The sequence below is a fragment of the Amblyraja radiata genome, chromosome 25 (genome assembly GCF_010909765.2).
Source record: "Amblyraja radiata isolate CabotCenter1 chromosome 25, sAmbRad1.1.pri, whole genome shotgun sequence".
NCBI lineage: Eukaryota > Metazoa > Chordata > Chondrichthyes > Rajiformes > Rajidae > Amblyraja > Amblyraja radiata.
The window spans coordinates 28,369,563-28,395,099 of NC_045980.1; the positions used below are offsets into that span (position 1 = coordinate 28,369,563).

Consider the following 25,537-nt stretch of genomic DNA (forward strand, 5'->3'; position numbering starts at 1 on the left):
ATCGTACCAAGCCAGTTAACCTACACACATAGAAACATAAAAACATAGAAAATAGGTGCAGGAGTTGGCCATTCGCACTGCACCTGCACGTCTTTGGAGTGTGGGAGGAAACGGGAGATTCTGGAGAAAACCCACGCAAGTCACGGGGAGAACGTACAAACTCCGTCCGGAGAGCACCCGTAGTCGGGATCAAATCCGGATCTCCGGTGCCCATTGATCACTGCTTCACTCTAGTTCTATATTACCCCACTTCCTTACCCACTGTGGACAATGTACAGAGAGGCCCAATTAACCTACAAACCCACACGTCTTTGGGGTGTGGATGGAAACCGGAGCTCCCAGAGGAAACCCACACGGCCATCAGGATAATGTGCAAAGGGAATGCTGGCAGGGGCTGAGGTCAGGATCGAACCTGGGTCTCTGGTGCTGTGAGACTGTGGGTCTACCAGCTGTGCCACCGCGCCGCCCCTGATACACGTGACAATGATGCACCAATACAATACCAATGCCAAGTCATGCACGGTGAGGTCATTTAAACCAATGGTTCAAGACTTACCTGAGCCCAACCACCAAGCCCGTGCACTTCCCAATGGCGTTAAATACAGCGCGGGTCAGACACACAGCTCCTCGAAATTCCTTTGGTGCCGTTTCTCCAAGGTACAAGCCGTGGGCAACCAACCCAATACCTTTCACAAAGAAACAGAGTGGGCAATGGTACATCCGCAATATTGAACATTGGTGCCACCAAATGGCTTCTACATATCCAAAGGAATATGCCGTGTTAAGTGTGGAGTGTTTAGTATAGGACGGAACTGCAGGTGCTGGTTTAAAAAGTGCTGGAGTAACTCAGCGGGTCAAGCAGCATCTCTGGAGAAAAGGAATAGGTGACGTTTCTGGTCGAGGCCCTTCTTCCAACTCCGTAGACTCTGAGGAAGGGTTCTGACCCGAAACGTCACCTATTCCTTTTCTCCAAAGATGCTGCCTGAGTTACTGCAGCTGTTTGTGTCTGTTTGGGGAGGGATAGCAGAGGTGAATTCCCTCAGCAGGTTTAGTTTAGTTTAGGGGTACAGCGCGGAAGCAGGCCCTTCAGCCCACCGAGTCCGCGCCGACCAGCGACCCCCCGCACATTGACACGACCCTACACACACTAGGGACAATTTAACATTCATACAATTAAACCAAGCCAATTAATCTACAAACCTGTACGTCTTTGGAGTGTGGGAGGAGACCGAAGATCTCGGAGAAAACCCACGCAGGTCACGGGGAGAAGGTACAAACTCTGTACGGACAAGCAGCCCTAGTCGGGATTGAACCCGGGTCTCTAGCGCTGTGAGGTAGTAGCTCTACCGCTGCACCAGCGTGCCGCCCAAGGTAGTAGGGACGGCACTTCACAGTCAGGTGCCCCAGGTACAGGGAGCAGGAGCTCGCCAGGATCGGCGTGTCTGAGCGCTGAGAGGTATTGATTAGAAAGCAGACCCCACCGACTCTAACCTTACCCGAAGATGCCGCGGGTTGAAGTACAGTACATCACAAGATCGTGAGGCAGCCACGTGAGGCTGAGCACCGGTGACCCAGACAGAGTCTCCTGTCTCCCTTCTCAACACTGTCGACACTGGGCCTGAACTCGCTACAGTTTAGAAGAATGAGAGGGGACCTCACTGAAACTTACAGAATAGTGAAAGGCTTGGATAGAGTGGATGTGGAAAGGATGTTTCCACTAGTGGGAGAGTCTAGGATCAAGAGGTCATAGCCTCAGAATTAAAGGACGTTCTTTTAGGAAGGAGATGAGGAGACATTTCTTTAGTCAGAGGTTGGTGGATCTGTGGAATTCTTTGCCACAGAAGGCTGTGGAGGCAAAGTCAGTGGATATATTTAAGGTAGAGTTAGATAATTTCTTGATTATTACAGGTGTCAGAGGTTCTGGGGAGAAGGCAGGAAAATGGGGTTCGGAGGGTGAGATAGATCAGCCATGATTGAATGGCGGAGTAGACTTGATTGGCCGAATGGCCTAATTCTTATCCTATCACTTATGATTTTATAACCTTATAACACTTGATGGCTATCGTTGTGCTTTCTGAAGACAAAGCTTTTTAGAACCGTAAACAAAATAGGCCATTACCTGTGCCAATTCCATAGAGAAACCGTCCAACTACAATCATCTCGAATGATCTAGCCATCTTGCTGAATCCCATTATGAGTGCTGATGCAATCACCACTAGGTTATTACAGAGCAGCGATTTCTTCCTGAAGCAGAAAGGCACATGTTTTAGGTTGATTACATACTGAAGATTAAATAGGAATCTGAGGGGTAGCTTTTACACACAGAGGGTGGTGTGTGCATGGAATGAGCTGCCAGGGGAGGTAGTTGAGGCTGGGACTATCCCAACGTTTAAGAAACAGCTAGACAGGTACATGCATAGGACAGGTTTGGAGGGATATGGACCAAACACAGGCAAGATGGGACAAGTGTAGCTGGGACATGTTGGCCGGTGTGGGCAAGTTGTGCCGGGCACCTGATGAAGACCTTTGTTTGGTTTAGTTTAGTCATTGGGACGACAGATGGCACAATGGGCTAAGTGTTCGGCTGGCAACCGGAAGGTAGCCGGTTCGAATCCCGCTTGGAGTGCATACTGTCGTTGTGTCCTTGGGCAAGACACTTCACCCACCTTTGCCTGTGTGTGAATGTGTGTGAGTGATTGGTGGTGGTCGGAGGGGCCGTAGGCGCAGATTGGCAGCCACGCTTCCGTCAGTCTGCCCCAGGGCAGCTGTGGCTACAGAAGTAGCTTACCACCACCGAGTGTGACTGAGGAGTGAATGAATAATGCGATGTAAAGCGCCTTGAGTATTAGAAAGGCGCTATATAAATCCCATCCATTATTATTATTATTGGAGTGTGGGAGGAACCTGAAGATCATGGGGAAAAGCCCACGCAGGTCACGGGGAGAACGTACAAACTCGGTACAGGCAAGCACCCGTGGTCAGGGTCGAACCTGGGTCTCTGGCGCTGCAAGGCAGCAACTCTACCGCTGCGCCGCCGTGCCATGCCGGCCCGAACTAAACGAAGGTGGGTTTTAAAAGGAGACAAATTCAGAGCATGTGGTGCCATGACCGGCCACATGGCCTCACAACTGGTGATCTTACCTTCCATATCTCACCGTTAAAACGGCAGCAAATTGTGCCCCCACCAATCCTCCAACTGGGTACACAGCTACAATGAAGGACCACAGGAGCATTAATGAATACTCCGGCAGCGGAGTTTCATATCGATCGATCCACGTTTCATTGATGAAGTTCTTAATATACTGGAAGGAGAGGTAAGAAGGCACAGGAGATCGACATTACGATACGATGCGTCGCGATCAAACTTGATTCATCCCCGGAGGAAAGTTGGTCTGCCAACAGTCACAACACACAGCAAGGTACACGAAAACTTGACGTTAAAATTAAATTAAAAGTGAGGAGAAAAAAGAAAGAGGAAAAGTCAAGCGAGTGTTGGCTGGCTGCCGTGTGCACAGCGCCTTAACCCGAACGAACAAACAAACAAACACAGACTTATCCCCTGGGCAGAGGATTCTAAAACCAGAGTCAACCCCTCCCCCCCCCCCCCCTACACACCGGCCCCCCCTTTGTTCTCCCACCTTCCCTCACCGCGGTCCCCCCCCCCCCCCCCCCACCCGCCGGGTCCTCCATTAAACGGCAATATAATTTCAGGCACCTTCTAAGACCACTATGATTATTGGTGAGGGTATCAGTATTAGAAATATCATGTTAATGAGTTCATGGAGCAGAATTAGGCCATTTGGCCCATCAATCAATCATAGCCATTCAATCTTGGCTGATCTATCTTTCCCTCTCAACCCTATTCTCCTGCCTTCTCCCCATAACCCCTGACACTCTGTACTAATCAAGAATTTGTCAATTTGAACATTGAATTCTCCCAATTTTGTTAGTCCTTGCTGTCTCCTCCCCTTCCTCAGCCCTCCTGCTGTCTCCTCCCCTTCCTCAGCCCTCCTGCTGTCTCCTCCCCTTCCTCAGCCCTCCTGCTGTCTCCTCCCCTTCCTCAGCCCTCCTGCTGTCTCCTCCCATCCCCCAGCCCTCGGGCTCCTCCTCCTTTTTCCTTTCTTCTCCCCGCCCTCCCCACCTCCGATCAGTCTGAAGAAGGGTTTCGGCCCGAAACGTTGCCTATTTCCTTCGCTCCATAGATGCTGCTGCACCCGCTGAGTTTCTCCAGCTTTTTTGTGTACCTAAGAATTTGTCAATCTCCACTTTAAAAATACCCAGTGACTTGGCCACCACAGCCATCTGTGGCAATGAATTCCACAGTTTCATCGCCCTCTGACTAAAGAAATTCCTCCTCATCTCCTTTCTATACGTGCGTCCTTTTATTCGGAGGCTGTGGCCTCTGATCCTAGACTCTCCCACTAGTGGAAACATCCTCCCCACATCCACTCTACCCTACCCAGGCCTTTCATTATTTGGTAAGATTCAATGAGGTCCCCCCACATTCTTCTAAAATCAGAAGAAGAGTTTAAGTCTCTATTGAAGACACTGAATACCTGATCTGCGGAGTGTTTCCACCATTTGCAGGTTTTACATTTCCGACATCTGTATTTTACCGATTTTTAAAAACATTTAAGCTGAGCTAATTGCGGCACAGTGGCACAGCTGGTGGAGCTGCTGCCTCACAGCGCCAGAGACCCCGGGTTCAATCGTGATCTTGGATGCTGTCTGTGTGGAGTTTGCGTGTTCTCACAGTGGACAGCCTCTGTTCCTAAATGATGCACTTCAACCAAAATGGCTTTTTGCGATATGACAGTAGTTTAGTTTTGTTTAGTGATCACGTTTGTAGGTTAATTAGCTTTGGTAAAATTGTAAATTGGCCCTAGTGTGTATAGGACAGTGCCAGTGTATGGTATCGCTGGTCGGCGCGGACTCGAAACTAACCTAAACTAAACCAGTGGAGGATGTCAGTAGGAGAGTACACGTGTGGTGGTGAATCTGTGGAATTAATTGCCACAGAAGACTGTGGAGGCCAAGTCAATGGATATTTTTAATGCGTAGATACATTCTTGATTAGCACGGGTGTTAGGGGTTAGGGGGGAAAAGGCAGGAGAATGGGGTTAGGAAGGTGAGATAGATCGGCCGTGATTGAATGGTAGAGTAGACTTTGATGGGCCGAATGGCCTAATTCTGCTCCTATTACCTGTGACCTTACCAAACGCCCTTCTTACCTCTGACGGCGAATTGATGGCAGAGACGTTGAATCCAAACTGGAAGCTTCCACCGATTCCCACCACGAAGATGAACAGGAAAAACCTCCCTCGCAGAAACTGCAAATTAAAACAAAACTGGCTGTTGCTGAGAGCCGAATAAAAACAGGCAATGATAAACCAGTGCTGAGACCAGCATGTGGCCTTTTGAACCTGCTCCGCCATCCATCAATATGGCACTCCATCTTCGGTGTCAGCACCATTTTCCTGAAATCCCCTCACGTTCCTTTAATTCCCTTAATGCCCAGTGATTTATTCATCGCTATTTAAAAAGAAACACAGGCTCATGACTCTCTGAGTGAAGAATTTACTCTCATCACAGTCGTTAACAAACCGCTCCTAATGTTCAGAATGTGTCCTGCATTCCTCAGTCCAGGTGACATTCAACCCGTATTGAGCCTGTAAAGCCCTTTAAGAATCGTGTAGAATTGCTCCTGCTTCTAAAGTATAAAGGGGATAGCCCCGATCTACTCTATCTTAGTTCCCTTTGGGGACCAGCACCACTGCGCCGCTAATGTTTCTAACGATGATGAATGAATACTCTAGCTCTCCTCATGCCTCGGCCCTCATCCCTCGAATAGTGAAAGGCCTGGATAGAGTGGACGTGACCAAAATAAAAGGACGTACCTTTAGAAAGCAGATGAGCAGGAATTTCTTGAGTCAGAAGGTGGTGAATCACTGTACCTCAGTACATGTGACAATAATAAACTAAACTAAACTAAAGAAAACTAAAACTGATTTAGTTACTCCAACACTTTGCGTTTTGCTCAAGATGTCAGCATTTACAGTTCCAGGTGTTGCTAAGATTTCCTGACTGTCATCAAACCATCTCATAACGAAAGGCGAACAAACCATTTGCCCTCCCAACCTCTAGACTTTAGTGTAGACGATACAGCGCGGAAACAGGCCCTTGGGCCCACTGAGTCCACACCGCCAGTGATCATCTCTACACTAGCACCATCCTACTCAATAGGGACAATTTACAACTTACCAAAGCCAATTAACCTACAAACCTGTACGTCTTTGGAGTGTGGGAGGAAACCGGAGCACCCGGAGAAAGCCCACGTGGTCACAGGGAGAGCGTGCAAACTCCGCACGGACAGCGCCCATAGTCAGGATTGAACCAGGATCTCTGGCGCTGCAAGGCAGCAACTCTAATGCTGGCACCACTGTGCCGCCCGTATCTCTTATGTACCAACATGTTGGCCTCTGCGACATGGGTAGAAGCACAACGTCCATTTGGATATCGGCATCACTCAATCTTTAGTCATTTAACCCCACTCAGACCCCCCTGAAATGTTTATATCCTCCTGTGTAGTCACAATCCAGCCTAGTTTAATGTGGACAGTGGACTTGGACACGTCATCATAGAGTCATAGAGTGATACAGTGTGGAAACAAGCCCTTCGGCCCAACTTGCCCACACCGGCCAACATGTCCCATCTACACAAGTCCCTCCTGCCTCCGCTTGGTCCATATCGCTCCAAACCTGTCCTATTCACCTGTCTAACTGTTTCTTAAAGGTTGGGATAGTCCCAGCCCCAACTACCTCCTCTGGCAGCTTGTTCCATACGCCCACCGTCCTCTGTGTGAAAAGGGTTTGATTCTCTGAGCCAAACTATCGATACGGGTGGTGAATGGCTGTGGTTGGTGCGCCATGTGTGCAGGGTCGCACTATTCACAGCCTTTCCCCAGCATCAAATGTTGAGAAGAATACAAAATGCTGGAGTAACTCAGCGGGACAGGGAGGATCTGCGGATGGGAGGAATGGGTGACGTTTCGGGTCGAGACCCTTCCTCTGCCCGTCCCGCCGAGTTGCTCCAGCCTAACTTGTGCCTATCTTCGGTGTAAATCAGCATCTGCAATTCCTTCCTGCACATCAAACGTTGTGATCCGGGACGGACCGCCAGAAAAGGGGGAGCAGGAACTTTAAATTTGGCTTTAAATTTCAAAAGAAAAACCAAATATGGGCAAAGGTAAAAATGTCCTAAATCCGAGGGCCAGGAAATTGTAATCTATCAAAGGGTTGAGCTGAATGTGCTCTTTCTGTGGCATCTAATTCAATGAGCATTAAATTATCTGCACTTAAATAGGATTTGCTGATGGATCATTGATCCCGAGTCTAAAACATGACACAAAAAGCTGGAGTAACTCAGCGGGACAGGCATCATCTCTGGAGGGAAGGAATGGGTGACGTTTCGTGTCGAGACCCTTCTTCAGACTGAAGCCGTGACATGTCTGAAGATTACATTGCTTGCTAATTTAATAACCAGCGTGGACCCATCTAAAGCAGGATTCTCATCAGCAAGACTTTTTCCGTAAAGGAACGCCCCGATTTTCATCAAGGCATTGAGTTAGGGGTGGTGGGACAGGGCGATGGATGATGATGATGATGATGATGATACTGATACTTTATTGTCACTTGTTCCCAGCTAGGGGCAGAGGAATTCTTTATTTTTCATACAAAGTGCACAAAAGAGTCGCTACAAAGGCACCGACAAAGTTACAAAAAGTACTCATCCCTCTTTCGTTCCCCCCCCCCCCACGGGCCCCTCATTGTTCTCTGCGCCACCCCCCTCCCCCCCACAAGCTGGGTCTCCCTATGTTGTCACCCCCCCCTCCCCTGCTGGGTCTCTCTTGGTCTCATGATGCCCCCTACGCTGCCCCCCCCTCCTTTGTTCTCAGCGCCGCCCCCCCCCTACGCCGGGTCGCCATTTGTTTTCGCTGCTGATCCTGGGAGCTCCATCTTGCTTCAATGAAATCCCAGTGGATTCTCATCATCCATCGCACAATTCCCAATCTGCTACATTTACTGAGAGGCGGGAACTGCGGATTCCTGAGTCCCTAATCGTTTACTGGCGTCCACTGTAAAGTTCAAGTCAGCGCTGCACATCCTTTATCGTAGGTAGCTCTTGCTGAGTAAACAAGGTGGCACAGCTGAAGACCAGTCTGAAGAAGGGTCTCGACCCGAAACGTCACCCATTGCAGCTCTCCAGAGATGCTGCCTGTCCCGCTGAGTTACCCCAGCTTTTTGTGTCTTCATCCAGTGTGTCGATGAGTTACAAAACCTGCAGGTGGAATGGGGGTAGGTTATGTCGATGACAATAAAATGGGTTTGGATGGTCTGTGTGTAGGCTCAGTGGGTCAAAGGGCCTAGCTCCCACCTGTGTCTCTTTATCCCTGTGTAAAGTACATGCCAAACAGTTTCAGAAACAGGCTGAACTTTTGGCTGAGGATCCGTGTGGACGCCCACTGGTCTGTCAACAGTTTGCTATTGTAATTTAAATAGTGACTAATAAGCTCATCAAGGGATCCCTTTCCAAGGAAATTACTGAACCTGAAGCTTCACTGGGGCAAAGGCCGTTCTAATTAATTCACCACCCTTACAAGACCTAGTCGAAAACAATAACCGTTAATAGCTTCTCCTGTAAACCAGGCACGAAAACTCTCCGTAAACCAGGCACTAAAGGGCCTGTCCCACTGCGGCGAGTTTAGAAGAGTTTGCCCTCGCCTCATACTCGCAGCATGGTCGACACGAGGTCCTTGGAGGTCTTTGTAACTCTCCTTCATGCTCAAGAGTGGTCTCCGCGTACTCGAGGCCTCAGCTAGGTCGCGGCGTATTTTTCAACATGCTGAAAAATGCCCGCAAGTAAAAAAAGGTCGCCATGGAAAAAAATCAATATTTTATTTACTCGTAGGTTTAGTCGAAGTAGGTCGTAGTAAGTCGGCATGTTATTCGTAGGCAATCGAGAGTAGTCGAAGGTAATCGAGGGTAGTCGAAGGTAGTCTTCAACATAGTCGAAGGGAGGTCAAAGAAGATCGAAGGAGGTCGTCTTCACTCTCCACTATTCGGTGTCCAATTTTCCCGAAGCTAGTCGTAGCTAGTCTTCAACATAGTTGAAGGAGGTCTTCAACATAGTTGAAGGAGGTCTTCAACATGACATTTTTTCAAACTCTCTTAAACTCTTCTAAATTCGCCAATTAGTCGCCGCAGTGGGACAGCCCCTTAATGCTCTGTGAACCAGGCACTAATACTCTCTGTAAACCAGGCACTAATACTCTCTGTGAACCAGGCACTAATACTCTCTGTAAACCAGGCACTAATACTCTCTGTAAACCAGGCACTAATACTCTCTGTAAACCAGGCACTAATACTCTGTAAACCAGGCACTAATGCTCTGTAAACCAGTCGTGACCCAGGCACTAATACTCTCTGTAACCAGGCACTAATACTCTCTGTAAACCAGGCACTAATACTCTCTGTAAACCAGGCACTAATACTCTGTAAACCAGGCACTAATGCTCTGTAAACCAGGCACTAATACTCTCTGTGAACCAGGTACTAATACTCTGTGAACCAGGTACTAATACTCTGTAAACCAGGCACTAATGCTCTGTAAACCAGGCACTAATACTCTGTGAACCAGGCACTAATACTCTGTAAACCAGGCACTAATACTCTGTGAACCAGGCACTAATACTCTGTAAACCAGGCACTAATACTCTGTAAACCAGGCACTAATACTCTATGTAAACCAGGCACTAATACTCTCTGTGAACCAGGCACTAATACTCTCTGTGAACCAGGCACTAATACTCTCTGTGAATCAGGCACTAATACTCTGTGAACCAGGCACTAATACTCCGTGAACCAGGCACTAATACTCTGTGCATTCTACCTCAATCATCAAGAGGCCATTCAATGAGAAAGAAGGAGCAAGAAATCCATTGATCACGCGCAGAATCTTCCAACCAAAAGGAAAGCAGAGAAGGAAGAAAACAAAGAAGTTCCTTGTTTCCTCATTAAAATTAACTTTTGACTATATGGTTGAAAGGTTGTGAATCTGAAATAATTGGTAAACATCCCTGAGGAGAGGCAAAGATATTATTCCAGGGAGAGGTTTGTATCGATCTGAAATGCATGACTCAGTGGAAGTAAAGTCCAAACACATTCATTAGCTGTGAATCCTGGAACCGTCTCCCTCACCAGAGGCACAACAGCAGTTCAGGAGAGCAACTCAATGACCACCATCTCCAAGGCAATTAGATGAGCACTAAATGGGCACTAAACTCCCAGATCCCAAACAAGGAATAAATACTTTAAATTGTTCTAAAAGACAATAGATTCAGAAGCTGTAGGGAATTAATTTGCAGGCTTATGTTGGGAACGCTGGGTTCATAGAAGACTAAACACTTTCAAGCTGGGAAGGGTGCAGAGAAGATTTACGAAGATGTTGCCAAGACTCAAGGGTCTGAGCTCAAGACCCTTGAGACCCTGCTCAAGGGTTGAGCAGGCTGGGACTCTATTCCTTGGAGCGCAGGAGGATGACGGGTGATCTTATAAAGATGTACAAAATCATGACAGAAATAGATCAGGTAGATGCACAGAGTCTCTTGCCCAGAGTACGGGAATTGAGGACCAAAGGACATATATTTAAGGTGAGGAGGGAAAGATTTAATAGGAACTTGAGGGGTAAGTTTTTTTACACAAAGGGTGATGGGTGTTTGGAACAAGCTGCAGGAGGAGGGAGTGGACTATCACCATGTTTAAGGAACAATTAAACTGGTACATGGATATGTAGACACAAAATGCTTCAGTAACTCAGTGGGACAGGCAGAGAGAAGGAATTGGCAACGTTTTGGGTCGAGACCCTTCTCCAGACTTCTGAAGCTCTCGACCCGAAATGTCACCCATTCCTTCTCTCCAGAGATGCTGCCTGTCCCGCTGAGTTACTCCAGCATTTTGTGTCTACCTTCGATTTTAACCAGCATCTGCAGTTCTTTCTTACACATTAGGTACATGGATAGAACAGGTTTAGAGGGATATGGGCCAAATGTAAGCAGGTGGGCCTAGCGTAGATGGAGCATGTTGGTCGCGTGGGCAAGTTGGGTGAAAGGCTTGTTTCTACACTGGATGACCCTATGTGTACAGGCCCAGTACTGTCAAACACTCATCATACATTCATGGATTTAACCCATGAACATATGGAGTGTTGTACGCAGTTCATCGCCTTGTTCAGGAGCACAGCAGGTCAGGCTTCCTTTTAGTTTAGTTTAGAGATACAGCATGGAAACGAGCCCTTCGGGCCACCGAGTCCGCATCGACCAACGATCCCCGGCAACCAAAGACTATCCTACACACACTGGAGGGGGATTTACAATTTTTACCATAGCCAATTAACCTACAAACCATTAGTGTGTCTTTGGAAATTGGGAGAAAACCGGAGCTCCCGGAGAAAACCCACTCTGTCACGGGGAGAACGTACCAAACTCTGTACAGACAACGTCCGCGGTTGGGATCGAACCCTGGTCCCCGGCGCCGTGAGGCAGCAACTCTACCGCTGCGCCACCACTGTGCCTGGATCTGGGTCATGTGACCTGAGCAAAATGGCAGTGAACACCCCCCACATTTTAGCCAATCACGGGCCACGTATACTTGGCACATGCTGCATCTTGTTAGCAGTTGACGAACTCTTGCTCAAACGTGATACCAGGAAAACGGCACTTTATTCCAAGCCAGTTGTAAATGTTTAAACACTCAATAACCAGCCCCTGGTAAACATTGATAACTTAGCCTTCAAGTGGCTTCAGATTGAATTTGACTCCAGTCCAAGGCAGATCACAAGGTCATAAGTGATAGGAGTATAATTAGACCAATTGTCCCATCAAGTCCACTCCACCATTCAATCTATCTCTCCCTCCTAACCCCATTCTCCTGTCTTCTCCCCACAACCTCTGACACCCGTACCAACCAGATGGGAAAATGTCCATTGAATACAGGAGATGGCGGAGACAGGATCCACTCATATCCATGGATCATCCCTTAAATTCCAGTGTGGAACAGTGTGGGTGTCAGAGGTTATGGGGAGAAGGCAGGAGAATATGGTTATGAGGGAGAGTTGTGAATCTCTGGAATTCTCTGCCACAGAAGGCGGTGGAGGCCAATTCACCGGATGTTTTCAAGAGAGAGTTAGATATAGCTCTGAGGGCGAATGGAATCAAGGGATGTGGGGAGAAAGCAGGAACAGGGCACTGATTTTGGATGATCTGCCATGATCATATTGAATGGCGGTGCTGGCTCGAAGGGCTGAATGGCCTACCCCAACACTTATTTTCTATGTTTCTGTGTTTCTATGTGACTCTAATTGCTGTTAAATCATAAATATATCTGTATATCTATTTTGATTTGAGGTTTCAGTCCATCCACCGCATGCATTCAAATACAAAGCTTTAGTTCTGTCCTTTATTACATATTTCAAGTCGTATCTTTTCAGCTGATTTAGATCTGAGTCTTTCTATGTTCTCTCCCCCCCATGTCACAGTTTCCCACGCAGGTCGCGGGGGGATCCTGCAAACTCCGTACTGACAGCACCCATAGTCAGGATCGAACCCTGGTCTCTGGTGCTGTAAAATGGCAACTCTACCCCTGCGCCACTGTGCTGCCCCAGATACAGGTGGCTCAAGTGACTTACTTATGGATAACATCCCCTCTAATAGGAGCAGGGAGGTTCTACTGCAGTTGTACAGGGTATTGGTGAGACCACACCTGGAGTATTGTGTACAGTTTTGGTCTCCAAATCTGAGGAAAGGCATTCTTGCCATAGAGGGAGTACAGAGAAGGTTCACCAGACTGATTCCTGGGAAGTCAGGACTTTCATATGAAGAAAGACTGGATAGACTCGGCTTGTACTCGCTAGAATTTAGAAGATTGAGGGGGGATCTTATAGAAACTTACAAAATTCTTAAGGGGTTGGACAGGCTAGATGCAGGAAGATTGTTCCTGATGTTGGGGAAGTCCAGGACAAGGGGTCACAGTTTAAGGATAAAGGGGAAATCCTTTAGGACCGAGATGAGAAAAACATTTTTCACACAGAGAGTGGTGAATCTCTGGAATTCTCTGCCACAGAAGGTAGTTGAGCCAGTTCATTGGCTATATTTAAGAGGGAGTTAGGTGTGGCCCTTGTGGCTAAAGGGATCAGGGGGTATGGAGAGAAGGCAGGTACAGGATACTGAGTTGGATGATCAGCCATGATCATATTGAATGGCGGTGCAGGCTCGAAGGGCCGAATGGCCTACTCCTGCACCTATTTTCTATGTTTCTATGTTTCTAATCCTTTCCTGACCACCTCCTTTGTGTTGGAAGGATCTGCCGGTGCTGGTTTACACCGATAATAGGCACAAAATGCTGGAGTAAATCGGCGGGTCAAGCAGCATCTCTGGAGAGAAGAAATAGGTGATGTTTCGGGTCAAGATCCTTTATCAGACTCTTATCCAGTCTGATGAAGGGTCTCTACCTGAAACGTCACCTATACCATTTCTCTAGAGATGCTGCCTGTCCTGCTGAGTCACAACTCCTTTTTGAAGTCAATTCTCTGATGTTGCCATGACCGATATGAACAGTTTATAGAGAAGAAACTAACATGGAATTGCAAGTTGCCAGAGAGGTGGTGTATCTCCCTCTGGTCTGGGCTTCCACAGTTACGGTAACATTTTTCTGAGGACATTTGCCAGCTTGTTTGTTGATCTAAAGTCAACCGTTGGCATGGTATTGGATGGGCGTTGATTTATGTTGAGGAACATAGATGGACAGTGTTCTCAAGACTCCTGCCAAATCGGCCTACGAGCTTGTTCACCGGGATAGCTGGGCTTCTGATAGCACAGAAGATAGACACAAAATGCTGGAGTAACTCAGCGGGTCAGGCAGCATCTCTGGAGAGAAGGAATGGATGACGTTTCGGGTCGAGACCTTTCTTCAGACTGGCACCCACTTCACTTTGAGGACTCCGCTTGAAGGTGGACCATCCCATCAAATCATGTATAAAATCATGAGAGGAATAGATTAGGGTAGATGCACAGAATCTCTTGCCCAGTGTAGGGGAACCGAGGGCCAGTGGAGATGGGTTTGATGTGAAGGGGAAATAGAAATCTGAGGGGTAACTTTTTCACACAGTGGTAGGTGTATAGAACGAGCTGCTGGAGGAGGTAGTTGAGGCTGGGACTGCCCCAACATATAAGAAGCAGTTAGACAGGTACATGGGTAGGACAGGTTTGGAGGGATATGGACCAAGCACAGGCAGGTGGGACTAGTGTAGCTGGGACATGTTGGCCTGTGTGGGCAAGTTGGGTTGAAGGGCCTGTTTCCACACTGTATCACTCTATCACTCGATGAGAAAGTTCTCCTTTAGATAAAGTTTTACTTTGCAGATAAATGCAGTTCCAACATCTCAACAATCACAATCGCAATCACAATAACACTTTATTAGCCAAGTATGTTTATAACATACGAGGAATTTAATTTGCCAAGTCAGTCATACGAATAAAAATCAACGGAACACACAAAATACATTTTAACATAAACATCCACCACAGTGACTCCTCCACATTCCTCACTGTGATAGAAGGCGAAACATAAGTTCAAATCTCTTCCCTTCTATCACACGGCCCTGAAATCAGTTAAGGAACAAACTTCACCCCCCCCCCCCCCCCCCCCCCCCCCCCCCCCCCCCCCCCCGTCTCTCCTGCAATCTGTAGCGATATCAAACCTTGTTGAACGAGATCCCCGGAACCGTGAACTGCTCCTGACTTGGTGTTGCAAATGTTACGCTCGTCCAATAGCCGCGAGCTAAAGAACAGCTGAGATTCCCCTTGTACTGCGTCCCGCCCCAGGTTAAAACTAATCGAAGTGAGAAGTCACATTGCAAATGGGTCATACCCGCTCCTTCAGCATAGTGCAGCCTGATCTCCAAGCTCAGCCTCCAGGCACTGTGAGGCAACACCAGAGCTCACCCTGCTTTAAACAGTATGTAAGCTGGTTCCAAAGACCCAGGAGCACAACAGTGTCTTCTGCACCCTGTCTAATATGTTACCTATTTAAATGCATAAAATGTAATACATTATATTAAAGATAGACACAAAAATCTGAGAGTAACAGTGGGTCAGGCAGCATCTCTGGAGAAAAGAATTAGGTGACGTTTCGGGTCGAGACCCTTCTTCAGAGAAGAATATTATATTGGTTTAATTTATATTAATAAACTTTATATTATATTATATCAGTTTACTTAAGTTTAGTTTAGTTTAGTTTAGTTTAGTTTTATTTTGGTTTTGTTATGAGATACAGCACGGAACAGGCCCTTCGGCCCACCGAGTCCGTGCAGACCAGCGATCACCCTTGTACCAGTTCCATGTTATCCCACTTTCACACCTTACACACTAGGGGGCAATTTCCAGAGGCCAATCGATTTTTAGATCATACGGCACGGAAACAGGCCCATCGGCCCACCGAGTCGGTGCCGACCAGCGATCACCCCGTACACTAGAAACTATCATACACACCATCCATACAGACAGCAGCCCGTAGTCAGGATCAAACCTGTCTGTGTGAATCTTGCCCGTGCTCCCTGTGACCGAGTGGGTTTTCTTCAGGTGCTCCAGTTTCCTCCCACATCGCTAGGCTTGCAGGTTTGTAAGTTAATTGGCTTGGGTAAATTGCATCTAGTATGTAGGATGCAGAAGTGGGATGATGTAGAACTAGTGTGAATGGGTGATTGGTGGTTGGCATGTAGTCCGCATGGCCGAGGGGCCTGTTTTAAACGCTGTATCTCTAAACTAAACTAAACTAAACTAACTAAACTAAACTAACTAAACTAAACTAAACTAAACCAGACAGACCAGACCAGGCTAGACCAGACCAGACCTTTTCTTCTCTATACCTTTACTTTTTTGACTCTTCTACTCTGATAAAAGTACAAGGGCGGCAAGGTGGCGCAGTGGTGGAGTTGCTGCTTACAGCGAATACCGCGCTGGAGACCCGGGTTCGATCCCGACTACGGGTGCTGTCTGTACGGAGTTTGTACGTTCTCCCCGTGACCTGCGTGGGTTTTTCTCCGAGATCTTCGGTTTCCTCCCACACTCCAAAGACGTACAGGTTTGTGGGTTAATTGGCTTGGTAAATGTGGCAATGTCCCTAGTGTGTGTAGGGCAGTGTTAATGTGCGGGGATCGCTGGTCGGCGCGGACCCGGTGGGCCGAAGGGCCTTTTTCCTCGCTGTATCTCTAAACTAAAAAGACTCTGCATTTATATTATCTATTCCCCTCATGATTTCATGCCTCTTGCGGTCTAAGGAACAAGGTCACCCAACATCACACTATACGTGCTAAGGGCTGCCCGGTGGCGCAGCGATAGAGATGTTGCCTTATAGCGCCGATGACCCAGGTTCGATCCTGACTGCGGGTGCTGTCTGTACGGAGTTTGTACGTTCTTCCTTCTCTCCAGAGAGGCTGCCTGTCCCGCCGAGTTATTCCAGCATTTGGTGTGTGAGGTCAGTGTGGGAATGGGAAGGGGAGATTCAAGTGTTTGGCCACCGGGAGATCATCGTGCCGAAGCTCAGCTGGCATGTGGAATAAAGCCAAGTCACAAGACCAGGATTCAGCCCAGCCTCCTGTCTGGCTGCACATCAGCCAAGGATTACAGAGTCATTCGTTGGACTCTGATATTCAGAAGCTGCCAAGAGCATCATTCTCGGCATGTTGCGGATTGCAAGCGGGCTGACATGGGCATACACCATGCAGTGAGGTTTCTCATCCGGTTAACCTGTGCATCAGATGGGTGTGGTGAACCGTTACCGACGCTCAGGGCAAGAACGTCGGGGCATCAGTCGGTGCTGACCATAGTTTCTCCGCATTCATAAACTGACTTCGAACTACAGTGAAAGTGAAACTGACAAAGCACATATGGGAATTGCCACGGTAGATGCATGCTCAGTTTTGTTTAGAGATACAACGAGGAAACAGGCCCCTCGGCCCACCGAAGATAGTCACAAAATACTGGAATAACTCAGTGGGACAGGCAGCGTCTCTGGAGAGAAGGAATGGGTGACCTCTCGGGTCGAGACCCTTCTTAGGTGTAGAATTAAGCCATTCGGCCCATCAAGTCTACTCCACCATTCAATCATGGCTGATCTATCTCTCCCTCCTAACCCCATTCTCTTGCCTTCTCCCCATAAACTCAGTCACCCATACTAATCAAGAATCTATCTATCTATCTCTGCCTTAAATGTATCCACTGACTTTGCCTCCACAGCCTTCTGTGGCAAAGAATTCCACAGGCTCACCACCCCTTAACTAAAGACATTTCTCCTCATCTCCTTCCTAAAAGTGCGTCCTTTAATTCTGAGGCTGTGACCTCTGATCCTAGACTCTCTCACCAATGGAAGCATCCTCTCTGCATCCACTCTATCCAAGCCTGGGACATATGGCAATATAACACTCTTGACTCTTGACTCTTGACTCTCTCTGGGCCCGAGTTGCCCAACCAAGGGGAACACTGACCCAGGAACGTCTTTCAATGAGTTACAGTCCACGAGGCAGCAATCCCTGACATTTACCGCACGCACAATCATCGCGGGCAAACGGATCACAGCCAAAGCTTTTGACCAACAGTGATCAGGGTTCATTCAATAACCCTTACCAGGAATGAATCTTTATTACAGCGCATCGTTGCCCAACCAAGTGGGAGCACAGTGACCGAATTAATCAGTATAAGAATGCAGAACAAATGTAAAGGTGATTAAATCGTGGCTCCAGTTTAATCCACAGTACCGAGTCCTTCAGTTTAGCTTTATGGTTTTTTTGTGTTTAGAGATACAGTGCAGAAACAGTGTTTAAGAAGGAACTGCAGATGCTGGAAAATCGAAGGTACACAAAAATGCTGGAGAAACTCAGCGGGTGCAGCAGCATCTATGGAGCGAAGGAAATAGGCAACGTTTCGGGCCGGGTTTCGGCCCGAAACGTTGCCTATTTCCTTCGCTCCATAGATGCTGCTGCACCGAAGGGTTTCAGCCCGAAACGTTGCATATTTCCTTCACTCCATAGATGCTGCTGCACCCGCTGAGTTCCTCCAGCTCTTTTGTGTACCAGTGTAGAAACAAGCTCTTCGGTCCGCCGAGTCACCGACCAGCGATCACCCCGTACATTAACACAATCTTACACACTAGGATAGTGCTAGTGTATGGGAATCGCTGGTCGGCATGGACTCAGTGGGCTGAAGGGCCTGTACTGCGCTGTGTCTCTAAACCAATTGGTCCATATCCCTCCAAACTTGTCCTATGCATGTACCTGTCTAACTGTTTCTTAAACGTTGAGATAGTCCCAGCCTCAACTACCTCCTCTGGCAGCTTGTTCCATACACCCACCACCCTTTGTGTGAAAAAGATACCACTCAGATTCCTATTAAATCTTTTCCCCTTCACCTTGAACCTATGTCCTCTGGTCCTCGATTCCCCTATTCTGGACAAGAGGCATCTACTATTCCTCTCATGATCTTATACACCTCTATAAGATCACCTCTCATCTCATCTCTCATCTCTCATGTACAGTTTTTTTCTTTGACTGATGTGAAAGGTTCGACTCAGGCTCTATACGTGACCTTCAAACACATTTGTCCTCGGTCTGTACTGGGCTTCGATAAATCATGATGAATGTCATGGCTGCCTTCGCTGAGAGATACCTTCTAAAGTACTGGAGAGCATCCATATTTTCCAGGGTTCTCCTAATCTGTGGCGGCACGGTGGCGCAGCAGTAGAGTTTAAAACAGCGCCAGAGACCAGGGTTCAATCAATCCTGTCTCATGACCATAAAATAGCCTATTCCCTGGTAGTGTAGGAAAGAAATGCAGATGCTGGTTTAAGTCTGAAGAAGGGTCTTGACACGAAACATCACCCATTCCTTCTCTCCAGAGATGCTGCCTGTCCCTCTGAGTTAAGTTTCACGGGTACCTGCCGTTAGCGCCACGAGTCGCTAAGTTGCGTCCACGAGTTCCGACGTTCCCGCTGCGTTAATTGTACGTAGTTACCACAAGTTAAATTTGTTTTAAATCGGGGTACCTCGTGGGTCAACTGGCACCGTGAGACAGGGGTTGAACTCCTATCTTCTATTCCCTGGTAGGTTCCATATTGTAATATTCCAAGAAATTATCCTGAAAACGTTCAATCCTCAAAGTTTTCTTTACCTATTCCTCCAACAAGCCTCCTTTGCCTGATCTGACGCAGCTATTCCTGTTCAATGATACATTACGCAGATAACCAGAGAGGTAAGAAACGTTTATTAGGAAGACCACTTCTAATCCCTTGTGATAGGACAACACAGTCAACATTAGATGTCTTTACATTGAGATTAAAGTTACTTGCAATGTTTGCAGTATCGTTCTTGCCAAGTCATCACACTCCTTAACACATGCAGTGCCCAACAGTGTAGTGACTGTTCCGTGATCTCTTTGTTATGCTTGAAATTATCTCCTGATTTGTCCTGATCTTCTGAGTTTAGTTTAGTTGAGAGATACAGGCCATTCGCCCCACCGGGACCCTGCGGACCAGCGATCCCCGCACACTAACGCTATCCTACACACACCGGGTACCATTTACAATTTTGCCAGGCCTATTAGCCTACAAACCTGTATGCCTTTGGAGTGTAGGAGGAAACCGGAGATCCCGGAGAAAACCCACGCAGGTTACGGAGTGAACGTACAAACTCCGTACAGACAGCACCCGTGGTCAGGGTCGACCCCTGAGAAGATTTCTCACCACTGCACTGTTTTCATTCTCTATTAACAGAGGCACCCCAGTTCTGGTCTGTTTCGTACATGTTAAGTCTGTCAAGTTAAGTGGGACAACTAGCTTCAGTGACTTGAACCCACGTGGCTGTAAAAGGCTAGAAGTGCTTCATGTCGCTTGGACTAATCACTGCCTGTAAAGTACTCTGGGATATTTAGTGCTGTGAAGGGAATAAATAAATAATCAATAAATATTTCCTTTCTTACGCACCAATTGCTCAAGACAAGAGAGTATTGGGGATGGCATTGACGGCTTCTATCTGCGAAGAATACCCATGGATCATTGTTTACTGAATGGGGAATACGGATTGCAAAACCCATTTTCCCGCAGTTACTCCAGCACTTTGTATCTGTCTTTGGTATAAACCAGCATCACCAGGGAAGAGGGCAGGCAGAACAGAACTGGAATTGGGGAGTTCAATGTTCAATGCTGCTGGGTTGTAAGCTGCCCAAGCGGAAAATGAGGTGCTGTTCCTCCGTCTGTGCGTGGGTTCACTATGGCAATGGACGAGGAGCCAGGGTCAGAGGGGTTACAGCGTATGTGGGTGAGAAGGGAAGTTAAAATGGTTAGCAGTACCTTGCTTGCAAAGTCCGCATCCTTCTTAATATATACTCTGCCCAATAGTGTAGTGACTGCTAGAGGGCCCATGGTCCACTTCCCATCCGTCATCTATTTGTTATGCTTGACATTACCTCCAACAAATCTGGTGCTATGTCCTGATCTTCTGAGGTTAGTTTAGTTTAGTTAGAGACACAGCGCGGAGACAGGCCCTTCGCCCCACCGAGACCCTGCCGACCAGTGATCCCCGCACAAGATGGTCTAGCTGATGGAAAGGAGGCAACGTCAGGAGCACGAGATGTGGTGGGTGAGTTGGAAGAGATGCCGTGATCCTCTGCTGCACCTGGAAGGTTTCCTGGGCTTCCTGGAGAGGAGGTGTACCGATCTCCGTGTTTAGTTTAGTTTAGTGATACAGTGCAGAAACAGGCCCTTCGGCCCTCCAAGTCCACTGTTCCCTGTTACACCAACTCTATCCTATACACACTAGGACCAATTTACAATATTTACCCAAGCCAACTAACCTACAAACTTGTATGTCTTTGGAGTGTGGGAGGAAACCAGAGCACTCGGGAAAAACCCACACAGGTCACGGGGAGAACGTACAACTCCGTACAGACAGAACCTGTAGCCAGGATCGAACCCAGGTCTCTGGCACTGTAGGTGTTGTAAGGCAGCAACCCTACCGCTGCCCCACCTTGCCGCCCACTAGATTGGGTTATTGGCTTTACTGGTGAGAACGCATTTGGAGAATTGTGAGCAGTTTTGGGCCCCGTATCTGAGGAAGGATGTGCTGGCATTAGAGAGGGTCCAGAGGAGGTTTACGAGAATGATCCCAGAGATGACTGGGTTAACATATGATGAGCGTTTGATGGCACTGGGCCTGAACTCCCTGAAGTTTAGAAGGATGAGGGGACACATTGAAACTTACCGAATAGTGAAAGGCCTGGATAGAGTGGGTGTGGAGAGGATGTTTCCACTGGTGGGAGTCTAGGACTAAAGGTCATAGCCTCAGAATTAAAGGGCGCTCTTTTAGAAAGGGGGTGAAGAGGAACTTCTTTAGTCAGAGGTGGTGAATCTGTGGAATTCATTGCCACAGAAGGCTGCAGAGGCCAAGTCAATGGATATTTTTAAGGCAGAGATAGATAGATTCTGGATTAGTATGGGTGTCAGGGTTATGGGGAGAAGGCAGGAAAATGGGGTTGAGAGGGAAAGATTGAATGGCGGAATAGAATTGATGGGCCGAATGGCCTAATTCTGCTCCTATCACTCGCGAATCTAGCGGTTTCATGCTCTCCATTTGCTTTTCACTCCAAAGTGATCTAATGACTTGAATTCCATGTCTACAGAGAGTGGGGTCAGTGTGTCTGTGGTAACAGATTGGCACCAACGTCAGATCCATTTATAATCAGTTCCAGTCAGTGGATGCCTCAGAGTCAATGCGCTACATCATTGATGGCTTTGGCAATCAGTGTTAAATCCATCTGGAACGGAAGGTTTCTGTGTGTCAGGTCTATATTGTCCCGTCAGGGAAAGGTGGGGGAGAACAAAAGGAGGAGGTGGGGTAGTTTGTAACTGTGTCAGTGGCAGTAGGTGACCACTATTTCTATACATTGAGTAGACAAGCAAAGACTTTCACTGTGCCTTGTCACATGTGACAACAAAGTAAAATATTCCATTCTATTCCGTTCCAACATTGTCTGTACATTCCCTCTATAGATGCTGCCTGACCTAGTATTCATATGTTCAGAGGTTATTAGAAACATAGACAATAGGTGCAGGAGGAGGCCATTCAGCCCTTCGTGCCAGCACCGCCATTCATTGTGATCATGGCTGATCGTTCCCTATCTATAACCTGTGCCTGCCTTCTCCCCATATCCCTTGATTCCACTAGCCCCTAGAGCTCTATATAACTCTCTCTTAAATCCATCCAGTGACTTGGCCTCTACTGCCCTCTGTGGCAGGGAATTCCATAAATGCACAACTCTCTGGGTGAAAACGTTTTTTCTCACCTCAGTCTTAAATTACCTCCCCTTTATTCTAAGACTGTGGCCCCTGGTTCTGGACTCGCCCCACATTGGAGCAGGGTTATTGGAGCAGAATTAGCCCATCGAGACTACTCTGCCATTCAGTCATGGCTGATCTATCTTTCCCTCAACTCCCATTCTCCTGCCTTCTCCCAATAACCCCTGACACCCTTTTCTTCCATCGAACGTGTCCAAAGACAGGCAGCTCGATTTGTTACTAACACCTATGAGAGAGAAGCGAGTGTCACCAAACTCCTGAATTCTCTGGGGTGGAACCCTCTCCAAGACAGACGTGAAGCTCACCGTTTGACCTGTTTTTACAAAATGTTAAATGGTCAGCTCGACATAGACTACAAGACCTACACCAAACCCAAACCAATTAGGAGCAGACGAGGGCATTCGATCCAATTTGTGATCCCAGTTACAAAGACAGATGTATACAGCAATTCGTTCTTCCTCCGCACAATTAAAGCATGGAATAATCTCCACCCAACTATAGTTACCCAACCAGATGCAACTAAATTTAAAGTAGCTCTTTCTTCCCAATAACCCTTTCTGGCTTAGGTCCTCCCTCCACCACCTCCAGTTTAAATACCATTTGGAATATTTTGGAGGACCAAGAACCCTCAGGTTCCTTCAACACATTGTGCTTCAAGATCCCAACATTTGCCGTTCCTTGCGTCTCCTGTCGGCTTTCATGCCTGGTTTCCTGTGTGTTACCTGTGATGTGTGTCATGACAAGACTTGCATTCATAAAGTCTAAATTCCTGCTCCATCTCTACAATCCAGAGTGCAGACCAGGACAAGGGTTAACAGTGGTGGAGAATTTGCTCAGAAGCAGAGACACACAGTCTAATGGACAACTCTGTTCTAGATGACTTTGGTCTTCTTGATTGCATTTGTTCCAATATCACGGTCACGGTGGTGCAGCGGTAGAGTTGCTGCCTTACAGCGAATGCAGCGCCGGAGACCCGGGTTCGATCCCGACTACGGGTGCTTATCTGCACGGAGTTTGCACATTCTCCCTGTGACCTGCGTGGATTTTCTCCGAGATCTTCGGTTTCCTCCCACACTCCAAAGACGTTCAGGTTTGTAGGTTAATTGGCTTGGTGTAAAAATGTAACATTGTCCCTGGTGTGTGTAGGGCTGTGTTAATGTGCGGGGATCTCTGGTCGGCCTGGAGCCGGTGGGCAGAAGGGCCTGTTTTCGTGCTGTATCTCCAAACAAACAAACCACACAAACAAATGTACATGGATGATGAATATTCTCTGCTTTGCTGGCATTTGCCTGGCAGAGAGTGGGGAGACTCAGAGAAATCAGGTGTTTCATATCGAAGTAGCAAGCTTTTACCCTGCTCTTGTGACCATTGCGCTGGTGTCAATGATCCACTTAAGTGTCTGGCCATTGATAACATTCGAAGTGTTAAAGATATGGGACAAATCAGCAGGAAGGAACCACAGATGCTGACTTAAAGTCCTGTCCCACGGTACGAGTTCATTCCAAGAGCTCCCCGGAGTTTGCCCTGATTCGAACTGGGAGATTTACGGTATTGGCCACTCGTCGGTACTTGGGGCTCTCGTGGACATTTTTCAACATGTTGGTGGTGGTGCACTTGTCAACTGTCAGCAAGCAGCCGCTGGGCTGAGCTTGTGACAGAGTGACAAACACATCGAACCATGAAGAGACTTCACCGGAAGCTTTGGAGCCCAGCCCTGCCGCCAAAACGACCAAGGTGTGGTTATTAGACACAAAAAGCTGGAGCAACTCTGCGGGTTGTGCAGCATTTCTGGAGAAAAGGCGTGAGTGATGTTTCAGGTAGGGACCCTTCTTCAGACTGACAGTCAGAGGGGAGGGAAAAACGAGAGATATAGAAGGCACATAGAACAAATGAATGAAAGATTTGCGAAAAGCAATGGTGATCAAAGAAAGCTTTGTATCCCATCTCTCTCCATCCCTCCCCCACCCTAGTCGTTGTACTAGATTCACTACAGTTTCACTGTCTGTAGAACTCGTTATCACCTACCCCACAGCCAACAATGGACCATTGTGGGCTCCACCCTTCCTTCATCATCGTTGCTTTTTGCATATCTTTCATTCATTTGTTCTACGTCTCTCTATATCACCTTTCCCTTTCCCCTGAGGCTCAGTCTGAAGAAAGGTCTCAACCCAAAACGTCGCCTATTCCTTTCCTCCAGAGAGGCTGCCTGACCCGTTGAGTAACTCCACCTTTTGGTGTCTCTCTTCGGTGTAAACCAGCATCTGCAGTTCCTTCCGACACATGATGTGATTATTGATTGATTGATTGATTGCTGCATGGAAACAGGCCCCTCAGCCAAGCGAGTCCAGGCCGACCCATGATCACCCATTCACGCTAGTTCCGCACGTCCCACTCACGTACCCACTCCCTACACATCAGGGGCAAGTCTACAGAGGAACCTGCAACACCGGTACGTCTTTGGGATGTGGGAGGAGACTGGAGCACCCGGAGGAAGCCCAAAGATCCTATAGCGGAGTAAGATAGACCACCTGCTAGATGCAATGGGCTGACGTGTAGTACGCAACGGAACGGAACGTGGGCCTTTTTTTCATCCATTTCTGTAACCGGACCCGACCCGACCCGACTCGCAGTGTAATCAACATTGCGGGGGAACAGTTTGTGTTAATAAATTTAAATTCTGAAAATGAGATGAACATTTTTACCAAATAACTTTTATTTTTACGAGGATGTTTCCGTAACCGGCTTCCGTCTCCGCACTATTATCCTATGGGATCTTTGGTGAGGAGACGGAAGCCGGTTATGGAAATGGGGCCTTAAATTACCCATGAATCTGCCCATGACCGTACTACGTCTTTTTCGTCGAGTGGACTATCTTGCTCGCTATAGGATCTTTGCCCGCTGCCACTGGCAGAACGTCTCTGGCGCTGTGTGGCAACAGCTCAACCGCTGCACCACCACCGTGCTGCCCCTTCATTTATACTGCACGTATTTAACAAATGAGAATAATGCCAGCGGTGGGATGTATATATATATTACCTGCTCCTATTTAAATGTTAAGACATAAAGCAACTCCTGATGCATTT

General features: G+C 47.6%; 1 protein-coding gene across 1 annotated transcript in view; it reads right to left on the minus strand.

The window, feature by feature from the left end:
* LOC116987171 (solute carrier family 2, facilitated glucose transporter member 11-like) overlaps positions 1-20,543 on the minus strand; it is a 41,350-nt gene extending 20,807 nt beyond the window's left edge. Inside the window, exons 1-5 of the mRNA XM_033043047.1 lie at positions 20,451-20,543; positions 5,232-5,330; positions 3,142-3,302; positions 2,120-2,244; positions 557-686 (exon numbers count right to left, since the gene is read on the minus strand). Of these exons, the coding sequence (XP_032898938.1) occupies positions 557-686; positions 2,120-2,244; positions 3,142-3,302; positions 5,232-5,330; positions 20,451-20,543 (608 nt within the window). The remainder of the gene's footprint in view (positions 1-556; positions 687-2,119; positions 2,245-3,141; positions 3,303-5,231; positions 5,331-20,450) is intronic.
* Positions 20,544-25,537: the final 4,994 nt, after the last annotated feature.